At 31.4% G+C, this 15,960-nt stretch overlaps 3 protein-coding genes across 4 annotated transcripts; 2 read left to right on the forward strand and 1 right to left on the reverse strand.

The window, feature by feature from the left end:
- Window positions 1-106: 106 nt before the first annotated feature.
- Window positions 107-2,796, reverse strand: LOC123670942. Its single transcript, XM_045604536.1, has 5 exons — window positions 2,639-2,796; window positions 2,356-2,588; window positions 2,107-2,280; window positions 817-951; window positions 107-618 (listed from the first exon to the last, which is right to left on the reverse strand). Exons 2-5 carry the CDS (start codon window positions 2,576-2,578, stop codon window positions 443-445), a joined length of 708 nt encoding a protein of 235 aa, XP_045460492.1. The 5' UTR covers window positions 2,579-2,588; window positions 2,639-2,796; the 3' UTR covers window positions 107-442.
- A 3,367-nt stretch (window positions 2,797-6,163) lies between these two features.
- On the forward strand, window positions 6,164-8,655 carry LOC123670944 (transcription factor IIIB 90 kDa subunit). The gene is made up of 2 exons (XM_045604541.1): window positions 6,164-7,381; window positions 7,631-8,655. The coding sequence occupies exons 1-2, from the start codon at window positions 6,465-6,467 to the stop codon at window positions 8,592-8,594; spliced, it is 1,881 nt and encodes a 626-aa protein (XP_045460497.1). The 5' UTR covers window positions 6,164-6,464; the 3' UTR covers window positions 8,595-8,655.
- Window positions 8,656-9,293: 638 nt separating this feature from the next.
- On the forward strand, window positions 9,294-15,362 carry LOC123670945 (zinc finger protein 596-like). Of its 2 annotated transcripts, none has more exons than XR_006746023.1 (2): window positions 9,294-9,570; window positions 9,923-10,053. XR_006746023.1 is itself a non-coding variant. In XM_045604542.1 (2 exons), the coding sequence occupies exons 1-2, from the start codon at window positions 9,461-9,463 to the stop codon at window positions 14,297-14,299; spliced, it is 1,593 nt and encodes a 530-aa protein (XP_045460498.1). In that variant the 5' UTR covers window positions 9,294-9,460; the 3' UTR covers window positions 14,300-15,362. The 2 variants fall into 2 exon arrangements, 1 of the variants encoding a protein (XP_045460498.1); XM_045604542.1 differs by lacking the exon at window positions 9,923-10,053 and adding an exon at window positions 12,817-15,362.
- Window positions 15,363-15,960: the final 598 nt, after the last annotated feature.

Below are 15,960 nucleotides of genomic sequence, written 5' to 3' on the forward strand. Positions count from 1 at the left end.
CTTTTTAAGACATTCTTCAATCTATAATGCATTTTCATGCGGGCCTTTTCAAGGCGCAAGAGATTACTTAATTCCCCTCCTAGTATTAGGAAAATAAAACATACAGTTCGCAATATTCATATAATGTACAAGTAAGGTTACATCAACCTTTCTTTAGACTAGAATTTATATAACATATATTATAATAATAACGAAGCAAACATTGCCATAAGGTCACTGGTAATTATGTATTAGAATAAAGTAGAAATTAAAAAAAAAATTTCGTATCAAAAATAATGAAAATATTCGAACTAAACTGGTGAGATATTCTTAACAAAATATTCAATGAGTCAATTTAAGAAAATACAAAAATTTATTAGGATAATCAAAATTTCATCCTCAAAAAATATCTGCTTAATTCAAATCATTTTGATTATAACAATAAAATAATTTATATAATTGTCTAAGGAGTATAAGGTGGAGGTGGGACATTGTAAGGCGGGGGTGGTGTGAGATTATTGAACATTGATGAACTATCATCAAAGGCATCTATTAGGCACTGATCATCCTCATGAGAATTTTGATTTGAGTCTTGAACCATATTGAGTGTGTAGTACATTCCAAATAAAGATACAATCCCTGAAAGTTCATATTTCAATTTGATTTCAGAAAAGTAAGTTGAGTAGGACACTCACACATATTTCTCCAAAAATTGATTTTTTAACTTAATAATTAACTTCTAACAAAAAACACCATTTTTTCTGATAGATACACAACCCTAATCTTATACATAACTGATTAATTGATATCATCACAAGGTTAAAAACAAAATCTCACCTGCAGATGATATAAAATAGAACCCAGGTCCATAAGTAACATCAGTGGCTGTTTTTGGATACAATTTGGATAGTGAATCTTCCAATATCAAAATAATGTAACAAGATAGGCTAACGATGATCATTATCAATATCACTGAAAATTTGTGATTTTAACTATAGCAATTCACTAATGCCTCAGAGTAATAAACATAGATATAAGAAGCATATCGTCGGCTAAGAGTGTAAATCTGCTATGTCTATAATGAACAATTTTACAGGAGACCAAAAAAACCGTACAGTAAGTGTTATAATAATAATAATAAGAGAGTTTATTCATGAAAATACATTCAATAGAGTTTATGGAATGTATTTTCATGAATAAACTCTCTTATTATTATTATTATAACACTTACTGTACGGTTTTTTCGGTCTCCTGTAAAATTGTTCATTATGGACATAGCAGATTTACACTCTTAGCCGACGATATGTCATTTTCAGTAAGCAAATTTTGTCCCCAACATGAACTATCAAATTTGACATGAAGCGAGCAGAAATGAAAACATATCAGTGATATGATATTACGCTCAATTCGCGAGTTTCTCCACAAAGAACGCATTTCTTTGCAATTACAAACTCTGAATGAATGAATGATTTTGAAAACCTCATATAAATTGATGATCTCTAACATAAAATAAAATGTACTAATTTTTGAACTGATTGCCCCTTTTAATAGAAATGACTAAGAATATAAATGCATGGGCTTATAGTAGTATAGTATGGTAGAATACTTCTACCAAAAGGGCTATAACAGACTGTAAAGGTGTCCTTTCGTGACATAATAATAAAAGAGCTGAATAGCCAAGCCTTTCAAAATCAAATTTTTTCGATATTTGATTCTCGACACGTTGCTGGCATCAACTGAATGATGTTTAGTTTAAGTGAACATCACCCTTCAGCCAGGTTAAAAAATATAGAATGCATTATGATAATTGATAAATATTTTTCAAATGGAAATGGTCAAAAACCAAATTTAATTTTTTTTTCCACAAAGAAAGCAATAACTGATCGTTTAAATTTTATTATCATCTTCAAATTGGACTGAAATTGAAGGGGTAGTAATTAAATATCATTATTCCTCTTTCTTAGATGACGTTAACTAGTTTTGGCTTTCATCTTTGATGGACAAATTTTATACAAAATTAACAGAATATATCTTATAAGCAAAGCATAGAAAGCTTAGTATTTGCTTATGATAATTTTGAATTTACTTATTCATAGTTTGAATGATCGTTAATAAATAGAAATTTACCTGATCCAGTACATATTCCTGGAATAGCATACTTAAAAAATAATCTATTCACATCTTTCTTTGGTATGAAAATATTCATGAAGAACCCTCCAAGAGATAATATAATAATTAAAAAACACAATACTAATATCATTCTCATCATATTTATCAGAGTGGTATTTATACAATCGACATCTGAAAAAAAAAAGTGTGCATAATACCAATCATTCGATATATCACAAATTAACTTGGTAATCATCAATTCTTTACCTTTAGAAGTCTGATCCCCTGCAAATGGGCCATACCAAAAAAAATCTGACAACGTTAAATATTCCAGACAAACTCCCCCAGAAATAGAAAACCAAGGCAAGCCAACCATGGACATACTGACTAGAGTAATGGTACATATGTGGAAGGCAGCAGCAAATAAGATTTTATTTTCATCTCTGGATTTAATCCAATCAAAAAATAAACCAATATTGGATATTGGCATAATCAAATATCTGAAAATATAGAATAAGTTGGATTGAAATTTAAACAACCTTTTCGTCACCTTATTTAATAATGTTCAAAACTAAAACTTTTCAAATAACATGTTTATCCATAACCCTATTGAAATTATTATAGAGTGCGAATTTATATTTCGCTGTGCCAAATAATAAACATAATAATAATTATTCACAGAGTTATTGGTCAGGTGGTCACCACAGAATAATAATAGAGGCGGTGTGCATATCACAGAATACTAAATATATAGTGCATATTTTTGAGATAAGACATCTAGTGGCGACTTTCGACAAAATCATTAGTAAAACATCGGAGACAGGTTATTTTGGGTGTAATTTTATAAAGCATTGTGGAGTTTATTTAGAAACATTATGGTGTCATTATTTTTGATAAACTGAGACAGATCTCAATGAATATGCCACCTTAGAATTTGGAAATCACGTACGTTGGATGAAGCAGAGGATATTCAGAATTACAACATCAAGAGCATATATATAACCATTCACCTACAAAGGCGCCGACTGGAAGAATGAATAATTCTAAAAAATATTACTCTTGAAACTTAAAATGTTTCATTTTATAAATATTCTTCACATATTGTGCGCCACGAAAAATCAAATACATATTGCAATTATCAGAAAGATATTTTTCTAAGCCTTAATTGTGCTATGATATTAGAACCGTTCAGAATAAATTTGTAAATATATTGCTCTGATTTTACATATTATTTATTTATCGTATGGCACTGAAATTAAATTTATTGATAAATCAAATGGCTATCGACCACAGTCTTCCAGCCAGTTGCATACATTTTATATTACATATTATTTATAAGTATTAAAAAAAAATAAAAATAAACATTATCCTAGTGATTTCAAGTGTTCAAAAAGTGGCAAAACTGGCAACTTTGCCTTTGGTGTAGTTGCTCTACTGTAAAGTTGTATCAATGGCTCCATATTATTTTGAAATTATTTTGGTTATTGATGAATTTTTTTTCTTAGTTTTTGCATTCTTTCCATTATTGGTTCTCTTCCCGTTGTCTGATATGAAAGCTGATTGGATGGATTGTGCAGTGGGTTGTTGGGATGTCTCATTTTTGTAATCTTACTTAAGCAAGTTCTTTCCGCTACCTCAAATGCATTCAGAGCTGTTTTTGTCGAATTTGAGAAGATTATATGTCCATAGTCCAATAAAGGTTTTCATATCATTTTATATATGGTACTAGCTGTTTTACTACTGATTCCTTTGTTTTTATATGTAAGAGATCTAAAATGCCCAGCTCGTGTTATGGCTTTTTTCTTTTGGAGTTTTAAGTGTGCTTTGAAGTTCAACTTGTTATCAATCTTTATGCCTAGGTATTTGCATGAATCTGTTGGAGTTATTGTGTCACTTCCAAGTTTCAATTTTTTTTTTTATAATAATTAGAAAAATATTGGATTTGGACAATGGATAGAAGTGACATAATTTGAACTAAACTATAACATATAGAAAAACTTTGGCTTCAATGAAGGGCTCTCATCACGGTCATCACTTTACACGTCCCCACAAAATGAACATTGCATATTTTATGGAATTTTTTAGGTTGCCATTCTCTCGAAGTACAGTACTAGAGTACTACTATAAGAGCCCGTTCACATGACGAGCGGTCTACGCGCGGTTTGACAACGCGCGTTTACAAGTACATGAATTTTCTTCGATCGTACACATGCCTCCGCGCGTTTTTATGGACCGCGCGTAGAGCGCTGTTCTAGAGCTTGCCCGTAGTAACCGCGCGTTGGCTCGCGGTTTGAGATCATAGGTTTCTAATGTAACCGTTCAGATGAGCGCGCTAGCACGAGCTGATAGATGCCAGAGACGTATTTAAGTATTTTCCTTCGATCCGTTCGGTCAGAAATATTTCAAAATGGAACCGGACGCTCCTAAATTATTCATAGATGAAATTGAGAATTTTCCTGTAATATGCGACATGACAAGTAGTGTATATTCAGATAAAAACTCAAGGAGACGGGCTTGGGAAGAACTCGTCATCATATCCTGTGAAGGAGATGCTAATGAAGAAAAAAAAATATTATGTGACCACATAAAAATGATAATAGCTCTTTATTTAGAAATCATGAGATACACGTAGAATAAATACAAATGAAGAGAAATAGTATCAAAATAACATTCACCTACCACTTAACAGCAGAAATCTACTATACTAAGTATATGGTTCTAATTATAATTATTCAACAATAAATTAAATATTCCAGGCCATATGTCGCTACCGGTAATATGCAGGCATCGAAAACTTTCCTTTTAAGGTTTATTGGGATGTCGTTATTCCTGAATATATATTTCATCTTTCCAAAAGCCATCCAAGTTAGCCTGATTCTTCTTTTTATCTCTGCTGTTTGATTTTCTTTGCCGATTCTTATTGAGTGTCTTAAATATATATATTCTTCTACATTTTCAAGTTGTGTGCCGTCAATGTTTATGTGTTCTGTGGTGTTGTTGATGAGTTTGGTCTTCGAAACATTAATTTTCAAACCGACTTTATTCAGAGCATCAATAAGTTGTTTTAACATCTCGCTCAATTCCTGCATGTTGCTACTTATTAGGACGATGTCATCGGCAAAACGAAGATGATTTAAGTAGGATCAGTTTTAATTGATGAATAATAGAAACTATTCGATCTATAATTACCTATCAAAACTTAAAAACGTTTAATTCTCACCTAAATCTGATACTGAATCCAGATTCAAATCAAAATGTAGAATTCAAACTGAATACGGGCCGTTACGGCAACGCGCGGTCACCGCTTGGCAACCGCGTTCCATGTGAACGGTATCCAATTATCCACCGCTCATTCAACCGCGCTTAGACCGCTTGTGTTGTGAACGTGCTCTAAGTGTATGTATGACATTTGCTGACATTTTTCAATCATTCAAATATTCTTAACGAACTCTTCTCACACTTTTAATCCATTTATTTCCTTTCTTTCTTGATCCAATATTTCGAATAATATTTCACGGAATTTTCTGTCTTGTAATATGTATTGTACAGTATATGGAAGGTCCATATCTTCAGAATTCAATTTCAATATTGTAAATCAGTGATTGTAAACAAAATCAACTCAAAAAATTTTATAAACGTCAAAAAAATATTAATTTCAATACCACTTTAACAGGCAAGACACAATAAAAGTGTAATGTTTTGCTAATGGTATTGTTTAATTACGACACAGAGGGCTCCACATACAAGTATGCACATCGCCATAACCTATGATTTGTAGGTTGAGTATGGTCACAGAATAAAAAGATATGTCTATGTCTTTCTATTCAGTGAAGCGAACTGCCCAAGATTAACGAAGTATGTTCATTGCTTTCTATTATGTTCTGAGGCATATAATATAAAATATCGTTTAAGTTCTGTTGTACAGTAAAAGCGTATATCTAGTGTTCTGTGAAGCGTACTGGATACGGTAAGCTCAAGTTTTCGGGTTGGCAACACTGGTGCAGTGTTGGTGCCTTGGTGGTGTTATCTCTGTCTATTTTATTAGTATTCTGATTTCTGTGGTAAGTGTCATAGAACGAAGCAAATGTTACATGTTACATAAGGTAACTTATCAAAAGTTGTAATTTGTATGTTATATTATTTAGAAGAATTTGTACATTGAAATAATTTTAGAAACAAAGTAATTAATAAATAATCATCATTAATTTCATTTCATTAAGAATCTTCCATAATTATGAATTGTCAGTGTACAAAAAATGGAATAAATCAAATATATATAATTGAATAGTCCCAGAATTGTTTTGCACCACGAGGATTTTTTGAAATATTGAAAATACATAGCAAAAGTATCGAGAAGAATCATTATTAAAAAAAAAATGTCGGGTGGTATGAAATGTAAAAACTGTGGGAGTTCTGAAATAGAAATTGGAGGAGGAGATGCAGTGTGTATGAATTGTGGATCAGTTCTTGGATCTAATATTATTGTTTCTGAAGTTCAATTTGAAGAAGGAGCTCAAGGATCTAGTAGGGCTATTGGTCAGTTTATTGCATCAGATGCAAAAGGTCCATGTAATAGATTAGGGGCTAGTCTGAATTTCCGTCCAAACTCAGATTCTAGAGAAATTACACTGAGAAAAGCAAGAAATGGCATTCAAATGTTGTGTTGTAATTTAAGCTTAAACAGTGTCTATGTAGATAGGGCATGTAATTTTTTTAAAATGGCATTGTGTAGAAATTTGACAAAAGGGCGTAAAAATACGCATGTTTATGCTGCTTGTGTTTATTTAACATGTCGAACTGAAGGAACAGGACATTTATTAATAGATATAAGTGATATTTTACATATTTGTTGTTATGAACTTGGCAGAACATATTTAAGATTGTCACAAGAATTGTGTATAAACATTCCTGCCATTGATCCTTGTATTTATATATTGAGGTTTGCTTCCAAATTGGAATTTGGAAATAAAACTCAAATGGTGGCAAATACAGCTTTGAGATTGGTTCAACGAATGAAAAGAGACTCTATTCATTCTGGTAGAAAGCCTACAGGATTATGTGGAGCAGCACTACTAATAGCAGCCAGGTTACATGAGTTTGGTCGAACAACTAACGATATTGTGAAAATCGTAAAAGTACATCAATCAACTTTAAGGAAAAGATTGGTTGAATTTGGTGATACTCCAAGTAGTGCATTGACTTTAGATGAATTTATGACAGTTGACTTAGACGATGAACAAGATCCTCCATCCTTCAAAGTAGCTAGGAAAAAAGATAAAGAACGACTTCAAAAGTAAGTGTATATTTCGTTTTTGTATTTTGAAATATGAGACGGCAAATCAGTTGACTTTAAAATTTGCATGAATAAATTTTGTAGAAAAAACATTAAATGGGATACATTTTTTGTCTAATTAATAATCTGAAACTAATGTGAAAGTATTATTGATTTTCCAGTTAGAAGTAGATTTTTTATAAATGATTATAATATTATGATGGCCTTTGAAATGTTCTTTACCACTTTTCACTGATATATTTATTTCAGATTAATAGAAGATGATTCAGAGAGCATCAAAGAATTACAAAAACAGATCGAAGCACAATTGGAAAAAGATAGACAAAAGCGGCCGAGACCTTCCCAAAAAGGGTTATCAGAATCACAAGAAACAGAAATCTTCATCAAAGAATCGACTATAGAAAAAATAAATGAACTGCTTTCAGAGTGTACTGAGAATAGTACAAATGACGAAACAGAAGTAGTTGGACTAGGGCCAGACATAGGAAGTATGGGATTAGCCAAATCTCTTGATGATACTTCTAACGCTCCCCAAGCAGAGGCGGTGGAAAGTTTAGAAATTGACTTAAATTTTGATGATATAGATGATGATGAAATAGATTCTTATATTATGAGCGAAAACGAATATTTACGTAAGAATGGTTTGTGGAATATGAGAAATGCGAAATATTTGGAAGAACAGAAAGAAAAAGAAGAAAGAAAGAAAGAAGAAAAAGAAGAAGGTAAGAAAAAGAATAAGAAAAAAACAAAAAAAACCACAACTGCAGCATGTTCAGCAAAAGAGGCTATAGAAAAGATACTTCAAGAAAAAAAAATATCGTCTAAAATAAATTATGATGTACTCAAGTGCTTGAGTGCAGAATCTACAACTAAAAATAAAAACAGTACCTCTCCAGAGCCATCACCAAAAAGATCAAGATTGTCTTCTGTTTCATCTAGTTGTTCTCAAGCATCAACTGTTTCACGAAAAATTATACCATCAGATGGAGTAAAAAGTAAATCGAAAATTGATAGTATAGGATTACCTGTAACTACCAGAACTGAGCAGAATCAAGAAGAAACTACTATTGAAGATGAAGATTTTGAAGACGATGAATTTTTTGAGAACCAGGGTGAAAACGAAAATGAAATGGGTGTCCTTCAAATGTTTAAGAAATTTAAAGATGTGGATGATGGTGCTAATGACTACGCTGATTATAATGATTATGATTGAAAATTTTACCTGAATGTTTTCTATATTACATTTTTGAAAATTATATTAATTTATTTGTTAATATTTATTTTTTATTTGTTGTAATCTTTTTACAACTGTTTTCACCTCTAGTGGGAGTATTTCGATGGAAAACCATGGCAGCTACCTAAGTAGTTCATAAATATTTTAACACCTTCAAAATAAAACTTTTGCTTTTTCCTGTATTTTTTGTAAAACTATTAACATTTCCCTCTAGTTTCCTACCAAGAAGTTTATATGTATAGTTAATAGGCATCACTACATACTTGTATCATTCAACAGAGCGTTTAGTCTTGATATCTGTTTTTTTCGGCATTTTATTCAAGGTTAGTCTCAAGCGATAATATCCGATTCACTAAATTGTCCAAGGAAGCAATTTCAGTTCCTTCCTTAGAATATAGATATCATATAAATATGATATATATATATATATATAAAGGGTTCCTTTCGTCGAGAACCCTAGAAATTTGAATCTCGAGTGATGCGGTTGTGTTTAGTCATCCCTGAAATAACAATTTCAAATTCATCCAAAATCTCAAGTTGATAGCGTCAACAGAACTACAGTCCATTCAGGAATTATTGAAATTAAGTTGGTACTGGCTCATTCAGTAACATTTTGAATTGCAGATTTCGGGTTGGCATTGGAAATGTCATTGACAGGAGGTTAGATAATTTATTCGTAGAGAGCGTTGTGGGTATATCATAGAGAAATTAAGGATTTTTTTGTATATTGGGAACATTATCTTTTAGTCGGGGAAAACAGACAAGCTTTATGCTATCGTGCACAGTAGAGATAATACAAAACAAACACAAACAAATTGAGAATTTACGAAGTGTTGAAGTCAGAAATGGAAACATACTCAAAAATTTTCCTTGATGAAAATAATCATCACAGAGTAAAGATGGAAATGGGAGAAGCTGATGATAGCTATGAAAAAGGAAACTCATTGGACTTGGAGTAAGCATTCATTATTTTTTCTTGATACTGCAGACCAAATTTTAACTTTTTTCATAGTGAAAGTTATTTCTAGAAAGAACATGGCTTATTGTCTCTTCATTTAAGTAGATGTGTTTTTGCGATTTTGAAAGTTTCAATTATTTCCAAACTGATCTTAAGTCTTAGTCTTATGACTGGTTTATGTACCATTCCTAAGAATTACGAACTAAGAACTAAACCTCAGAATTCAGTGGCGTTTATGAACTCTCTTGTTAGTTCTTAGTGAAGGAAAGCGTACGTCCTGGAATTACTTTCTATTTGTTCTATACTTTGATGTTTGATATTGATTGTGAAAAAATTTATTATTTTTCAGATACACCGAATACTTTTCATCGATAAACACGAATAACAGAACATAAAACGAAAGAAACTGCTACTCGTTAATATTGAAATTCTATGCGGTGCATGCGAACTTCATTATTTTAACTAAGAGCTTAGTTTTTAGTTAAAAGTTGATCAACTTTCTAGTGCTAGTATTAGTTCTTAGTACTTAGGTAAAATGTATAAACATCCTCATTGATTTGTTCAATTCTTAGGTTGAGTCTTAGTTCTTAGGAATGGTGCATGAACGAACCATTAATTTCTTGATTTTAATGAAAAATGTCAGAATATGTTGACCATCTCTTTTTTTCCGAATAATGTAAAATATTTAGATACAATTCAATAATAAAGAAAGAAAGAGAAAAGTTTATTGATGGCCATTGACCTGAGGTCCTTCAGCCTATTACACTGCATATACATAAATATTTAAAAAAAAAGTACATTATGTGTTTTCTAATGCTCTAAATAAAGTCTGTGTAGGATATTTTCTAAAAGTTGTGTCATCGAGATCTTTAAGATTATTGAAAAACTTTCTGTTGAAAATACAAAATCAAGAATCAATTGGTTTACCTCGTTCTTGAATACAGCGTTTGGTTTGGCGGGTTATGCAATATATTGTTGGGATGTCTGATTTTTGAGATGATCCTAAGAAGTGCTGTTGTCTCTGCCACCTTGAGATTTTTTACTGCTGGAGCTCTACAATTTATATATATATATATATATATATATATATTGGGTGTTCATATTCAATTGAAGGTCGACATATGCTTTTATAATTTTTTGTAGCATTTTGGATGGATATACCTTGTTTTTTATATGTTAGTTTGGCAAAGTAGGCTCTAGTGATAGTTTTCTTTTTTACTAGTTTCGTTTGCATGTTGAAATTCAGTTTATTATCAATCTGTACACCCAAATATTTCATTGAAGTAGAAAATTTTCCCTTTGGAATCATTTAATTTGTGTCATGCATTAATCCAGTTGTTTCCTCTAAACTGCTGTATCATATTTTGAATATTTTTATTATACCTATTTATACCTCTTTTGAAGTTTGAAATTGTTTATGAGATGTTTTTTGGTATGTAGCTGTTAATGTTACTATAGAGTATTCAAGATGTTGACGTGAATTTGCCTATTAATTTCGTATTATAAAAATTTTTATTTCATCATGTACCGTTATTGGAGCATGAATCTGGCTTGTGTTTTTTTGAGAGATCTTCTTTTTCATTAGTTTTTTTATTAAGTGGCTTGACATTAGTGTTTGAAATACCTTCTATGTGTTTTTTATGGATGTTTCGGACATTTAATTGACCATGCCATATGGTCTTCTGCGCCACAAGACAAGCACTTCGGAGCATTATTGGTTTTGTACTGAGACATATTATGTGGTCCTTGTCATTTTGAAGTATTTTGGTGAATTTGAGCAAGAACCTTTTATGGTCGAATTGTAAACATTTGTTGGAAGGTATAGGAGTTGGTTCTGGAGGATGGCTGGGATATACCAAATAGTGTTGATTCATGAAAAATAATCCATTATTCAAAAGTGCTTCAAATGTTTCAATTTCATAATTATTCTAATAAATCTTGTGGGTTTTGATTGGGCTCTTGAGATTATCCTTTTGCAGTATCTATGTTTTGTGATGAAAGATGCTGACTTATTTCTTCTTCTTTTATACACGTTTCCATATTTGAAATCACCACAGAGTAAGTTTGTTGAGGCGCTCTTCTTGTATTTGTCGGTTTTTGCGATGTTGTTTTCTTGTAACTGACTATTTTTTCACAACTGTTCACACTGTTGACAGGGCTTGTTCCCATTCCTTTTCATTAGTATTGGATTTGAGGATAAAGCCGAGAATGGTTTTGAGAATTATATCTCTGGACATAAGAGATATCGTATTCCAAATGGTCGACATTTGTATTTTATCTATTTCATTGTTTTCAGAATTAATATAAAATTAATTTGAATATTCCATCTTCTGGATTTCATTCATCTTGGCCTAAAGGTTTCTGTTTATTATTTTGGTTTATTTGTTTTAGTTTTCGATGTCTCTTGTCGTTGATTATTTTTTGTTGACATGGCAGATGTTGACTGTTCATTATTTTCTTTATCAATTTCCTTTGGTGAAGGAATGTTTTGATTCATTCCTGAATCTTTTATTAATTGGGGTTTTTTGAATACGATATCAGGAGATTTATTATCGTTTTTTTTTCTTTGTATCTATGGCGTTTTTGGTTGACTTTTTCCTTCGTTTTTTACGCTTTGAATCTTCCTAGTTTTTAGGTACTTCTCCTCCTGAAGAGGTATAAGTAGAAGTGCCGCTGACCTGGGACATTTCTGATTTGTAGAGAAGTTCGAAGACTGCGGCGCTAGCAGTAATCCGCTTAGAAATTTTATTTAATCGAATTTGTTTACTCATAATAATCACTTTCTTGAAGAAATTCTCAAGGGACGTTGAAATTATTCACATGTGCTCACCATGAAGGTTCAACACAAACTGTTTAATATTATTTTCTCTATTTTGCAATCATTCAAATACACTAGGATACACACATACAAGATACTAATTTTCAAAATATATTTATTTTGAAATTGTGTAGATTAGATCTTAAAAATTTCAATAGTTCCTATGAAATAAAGTCTAATCGATTATATTATGTGATATTGAAATTTCTATTTCAAATTCTCTAACAAGGAAAATCAATGTAGTCAAGCAACAATACTTTTTACAAAGATGTCTTATCTCGTGAAATATTCCATTGAAACATCATTTTGAAAATTCGATTTTTTAGAAGAACCCTTTTGAATGTAAATTTCCAGTGTTTGTTGAAATTGTTTTATCTTCAAATCTCTTATAATTGAAAATGTTACAATTATTTTTTTGGTTCTAGTTTTCAGTACACGATTGAAGATAAAAAGAACGAAATCATGGATATTGTTCAGCATTACACTGATGAGAATGGAATGAGATCGTCTCTTGAATATGAAAGAGGACAATTTGCTTTCAACCAGAAAAGCAATGTCGGTGGGCATATAGATGCTGTCCATTTGAATAAAAGTGAGCATAATTGTCTCTTATGTGAGTTTACAGCCAATCGGAAAATTAACCTCAAAATGCATATAGATTCTGTACATTTGAATAAAAAAGAACATAAATGTCACTTATGTGAGTTTGCAGCCAATTGGAAACATGCCCTCAGAAGGCATATAGATTCTGTCCATTTGAATGAAAAAAAACATAAATGTCACTTATGTGAGTTTGCAGCCAATCAGAAAATTAACCTCAAAAAGCATATAGGTTCTGTCCATTTGAATAAAAAAGAACATAAATGTCCCTTATGTGAGTTTGCAGCCAATTGGAAACAAGTCCTCAAAAGGCATATAGATTCTGTCCATTTGAATAAAAAAGAATATAAATGTCACTTATGTGAGTATGCAGCCAATCTGAAACATGTCCTCAAATCGCATATAGATTCTGTCCATTTGAATAAAAAAGAACATAAATGTCACTTATGTGATTATGCAGCCAATCAAAAATATTTTCTCAAAAAGCATATAGATTCTGTCCATTTGAATAAAAAAGAACATAAACGTCACTTATGTGATTATGCAGTCACCCAGAAAGTTGATATCAAAATTCATATGGATTCTGTCCATTTGAATAAAAATGAACATAAATGTCACTTATGTGATTATGCAGCCAATCGGAAATATACCCTCAAAATGCATATAGATTCTGTACATTTGAATAAAAAAGAACATAAATGTCACTTATGTGAGTTTGCAGCCAATCAAAAAAATGACCTCAAAAAGCATATAGATTCTGTCCATTTGAATAAAAAAGAACATAAATGTCACTTATGTGATTATGCAGCCAATCTAAAACAAGAACTCAGAAGGCATATAGATTCTGTCCATTTGAATAAAAAAGAACATAAATGTCACTTATGTGATTATGCAGCCAATCTAAAACAAGAACTTAGAAGGCATATAGATTTTGTCCATTTGAATAAAAAAGAACATAAATGTCACTTATGTGATTATGCAGCCAATCAAAAAAATGACCTCAAAAAGCATATAGATTCTGTCCATTTGAATAAAAAAGAACATAAATGTCACTTATGTGATTATTCAGCCAATCTAAAACAAGAACTCAGAAGGCATATAGATTCTGTCCATTTGAATAAAAAAAAACATAAATGTCACTTATGTGAGTTTGCAGCCAATCGGAAATATGTCCTCAAAAGGCATATAGATTCTGTCCATTTGAATAAAAAAGAATATAAATGTCACTTATGTGAGTATGCAACCAATCTGAAACATCAGCTCAAAACGCATATAGATTCTGTCCATTTGAATAAAAAAAAAACATAAATAACACCTATGTGATTATGCAGCCAGCCAGAAAGTTTATCTCAAAATTCATATGGATTCTGTGCATTTGAATAAAAGATAACATAAATGTCACTTATGTGATTATGCAGCCAAGCATAAGTTTCACCTCAAAAGGCATATAGATTCTAACCATTTGAATTAAAAAGAACATAAATGTGACTTACATAAGTATGCAGCCAATCAGAAAAATAACCTCAAAAAGCATGAAGAATCAGGAAAAGAACCTCGAAAAGCATATAGATTCTGTCTATTTGAACATAAAAGGAATTACTTATGTGATTATGCAGCCAACTGGAAAGTTTACCTCAAAATTAATATGGTTTCTGTTCATTTGAATGAAAAAGAATATAAATGTCACTGTCAGTATGTTCAAAGCGTTTAAGAATTTCTTAAAAGACATATGAGTTAGCCTATGCAACTTATAATAAGTTGCATCAGTAAGATGATAAAGTGAGGTAGGAAAACAACAAACCCGCAAAATTGACAAATAGAGGTGCAGTAAACATTCCAGTGGCGTGGTTAATTGTTTCTTAGTAAGGATTAATATTACAAAATCGATATTTAACTTGAATATAGAATATAAATGAATTATTATATTTCAAAATGAAAACTATCAATGGAGCGGAGACCATATGTCTACAACAAAGAGGGTATTGCGAACAACTGAAATGAAGATCCTAAGAACAATAACGAGATACAAACTGGCGGACAGACAGAAAAATTATATTATAAGAGAGAAGTGCCAAGTGGACGATGTGGTCAGATGGAACCAGCATGTGGACAGAATGGCAAAGATCACCAGGGACAACAAACCCCTCGGAAGAAGACCCATTAGATGACCACCAAAGCAATAGTGAGATAGCTGGCAATCCACGTCACAGGAAATATAGACTAGAGGAAGCAGGCGGTATGTCTTCTCAAGAAGAAAATGAAAACAAGCTAGTTTCATCATTTTTTTAAGAAATAATTTCCATTTTATGAGTTATTTTAGTAGATTTCTTATGTAAACAATATACAGTAAATAAACTCTCGCAAAATACAATGTTTTTAATTAATTAGTAATAAATAAATATACCTCATTTCTTACATAGTTTCAATAGAATGAAGAAATTCCCAAGATGAATATTAACCTGCGATCAGATTCTTCCATAGACCTATAACAACACGGACTGGCCTTCACGTGGCTTCTACTTGCATCGCTTTGCAGAGTATCAAAGAAAGAGAGGTGTTGGGAAGGATGGAGTCATTGAATTAATGGCAACACATGCGAATATACTATGAGAAAAACGTGTTTTTAATTTTTTTTGGAGAAATACCGAGTTTTTTGCATGGCTTGATTGTTGAAATGGCTATGGGAATAAGGCGTTTTTAATGAGAAATATTGAGTTATTCAGATGAAAATAGTATTGAAATAGCTTAATATGGCTATGGGAATAACGCACATTTAATTTTTTTTAAAGAAAAATATTGAGATATTCGTATCAGAATTGTATTGAAATAGCTAAACGATTCACATTTAGGAACTGTTTGGTACAGGTTTTCATGATATCTGAAATTTCTTCCAGAAAAAGGTGAATTTCGTTGAGTGTTATCTAACAGAAAATATTTTTTAATTTCTATTCCTGAGTTTTTATGATTGA

The sequence above is a fragment of the Harmonia axyridis genome, chromosome 1 (assembly GCF_914767665.1).
Source record: "Harmonia axyridis chromosome 1, icHarAxyr1.1, whole genome shotgun sequence".
Taxonomy (NCBI): domain Eukaryota; kingdom Metazoa; phylum Arthropoda; class Insecta; order Coleoptera; family Coccinellidae; genus Harmonia; species Harmonia axyridis.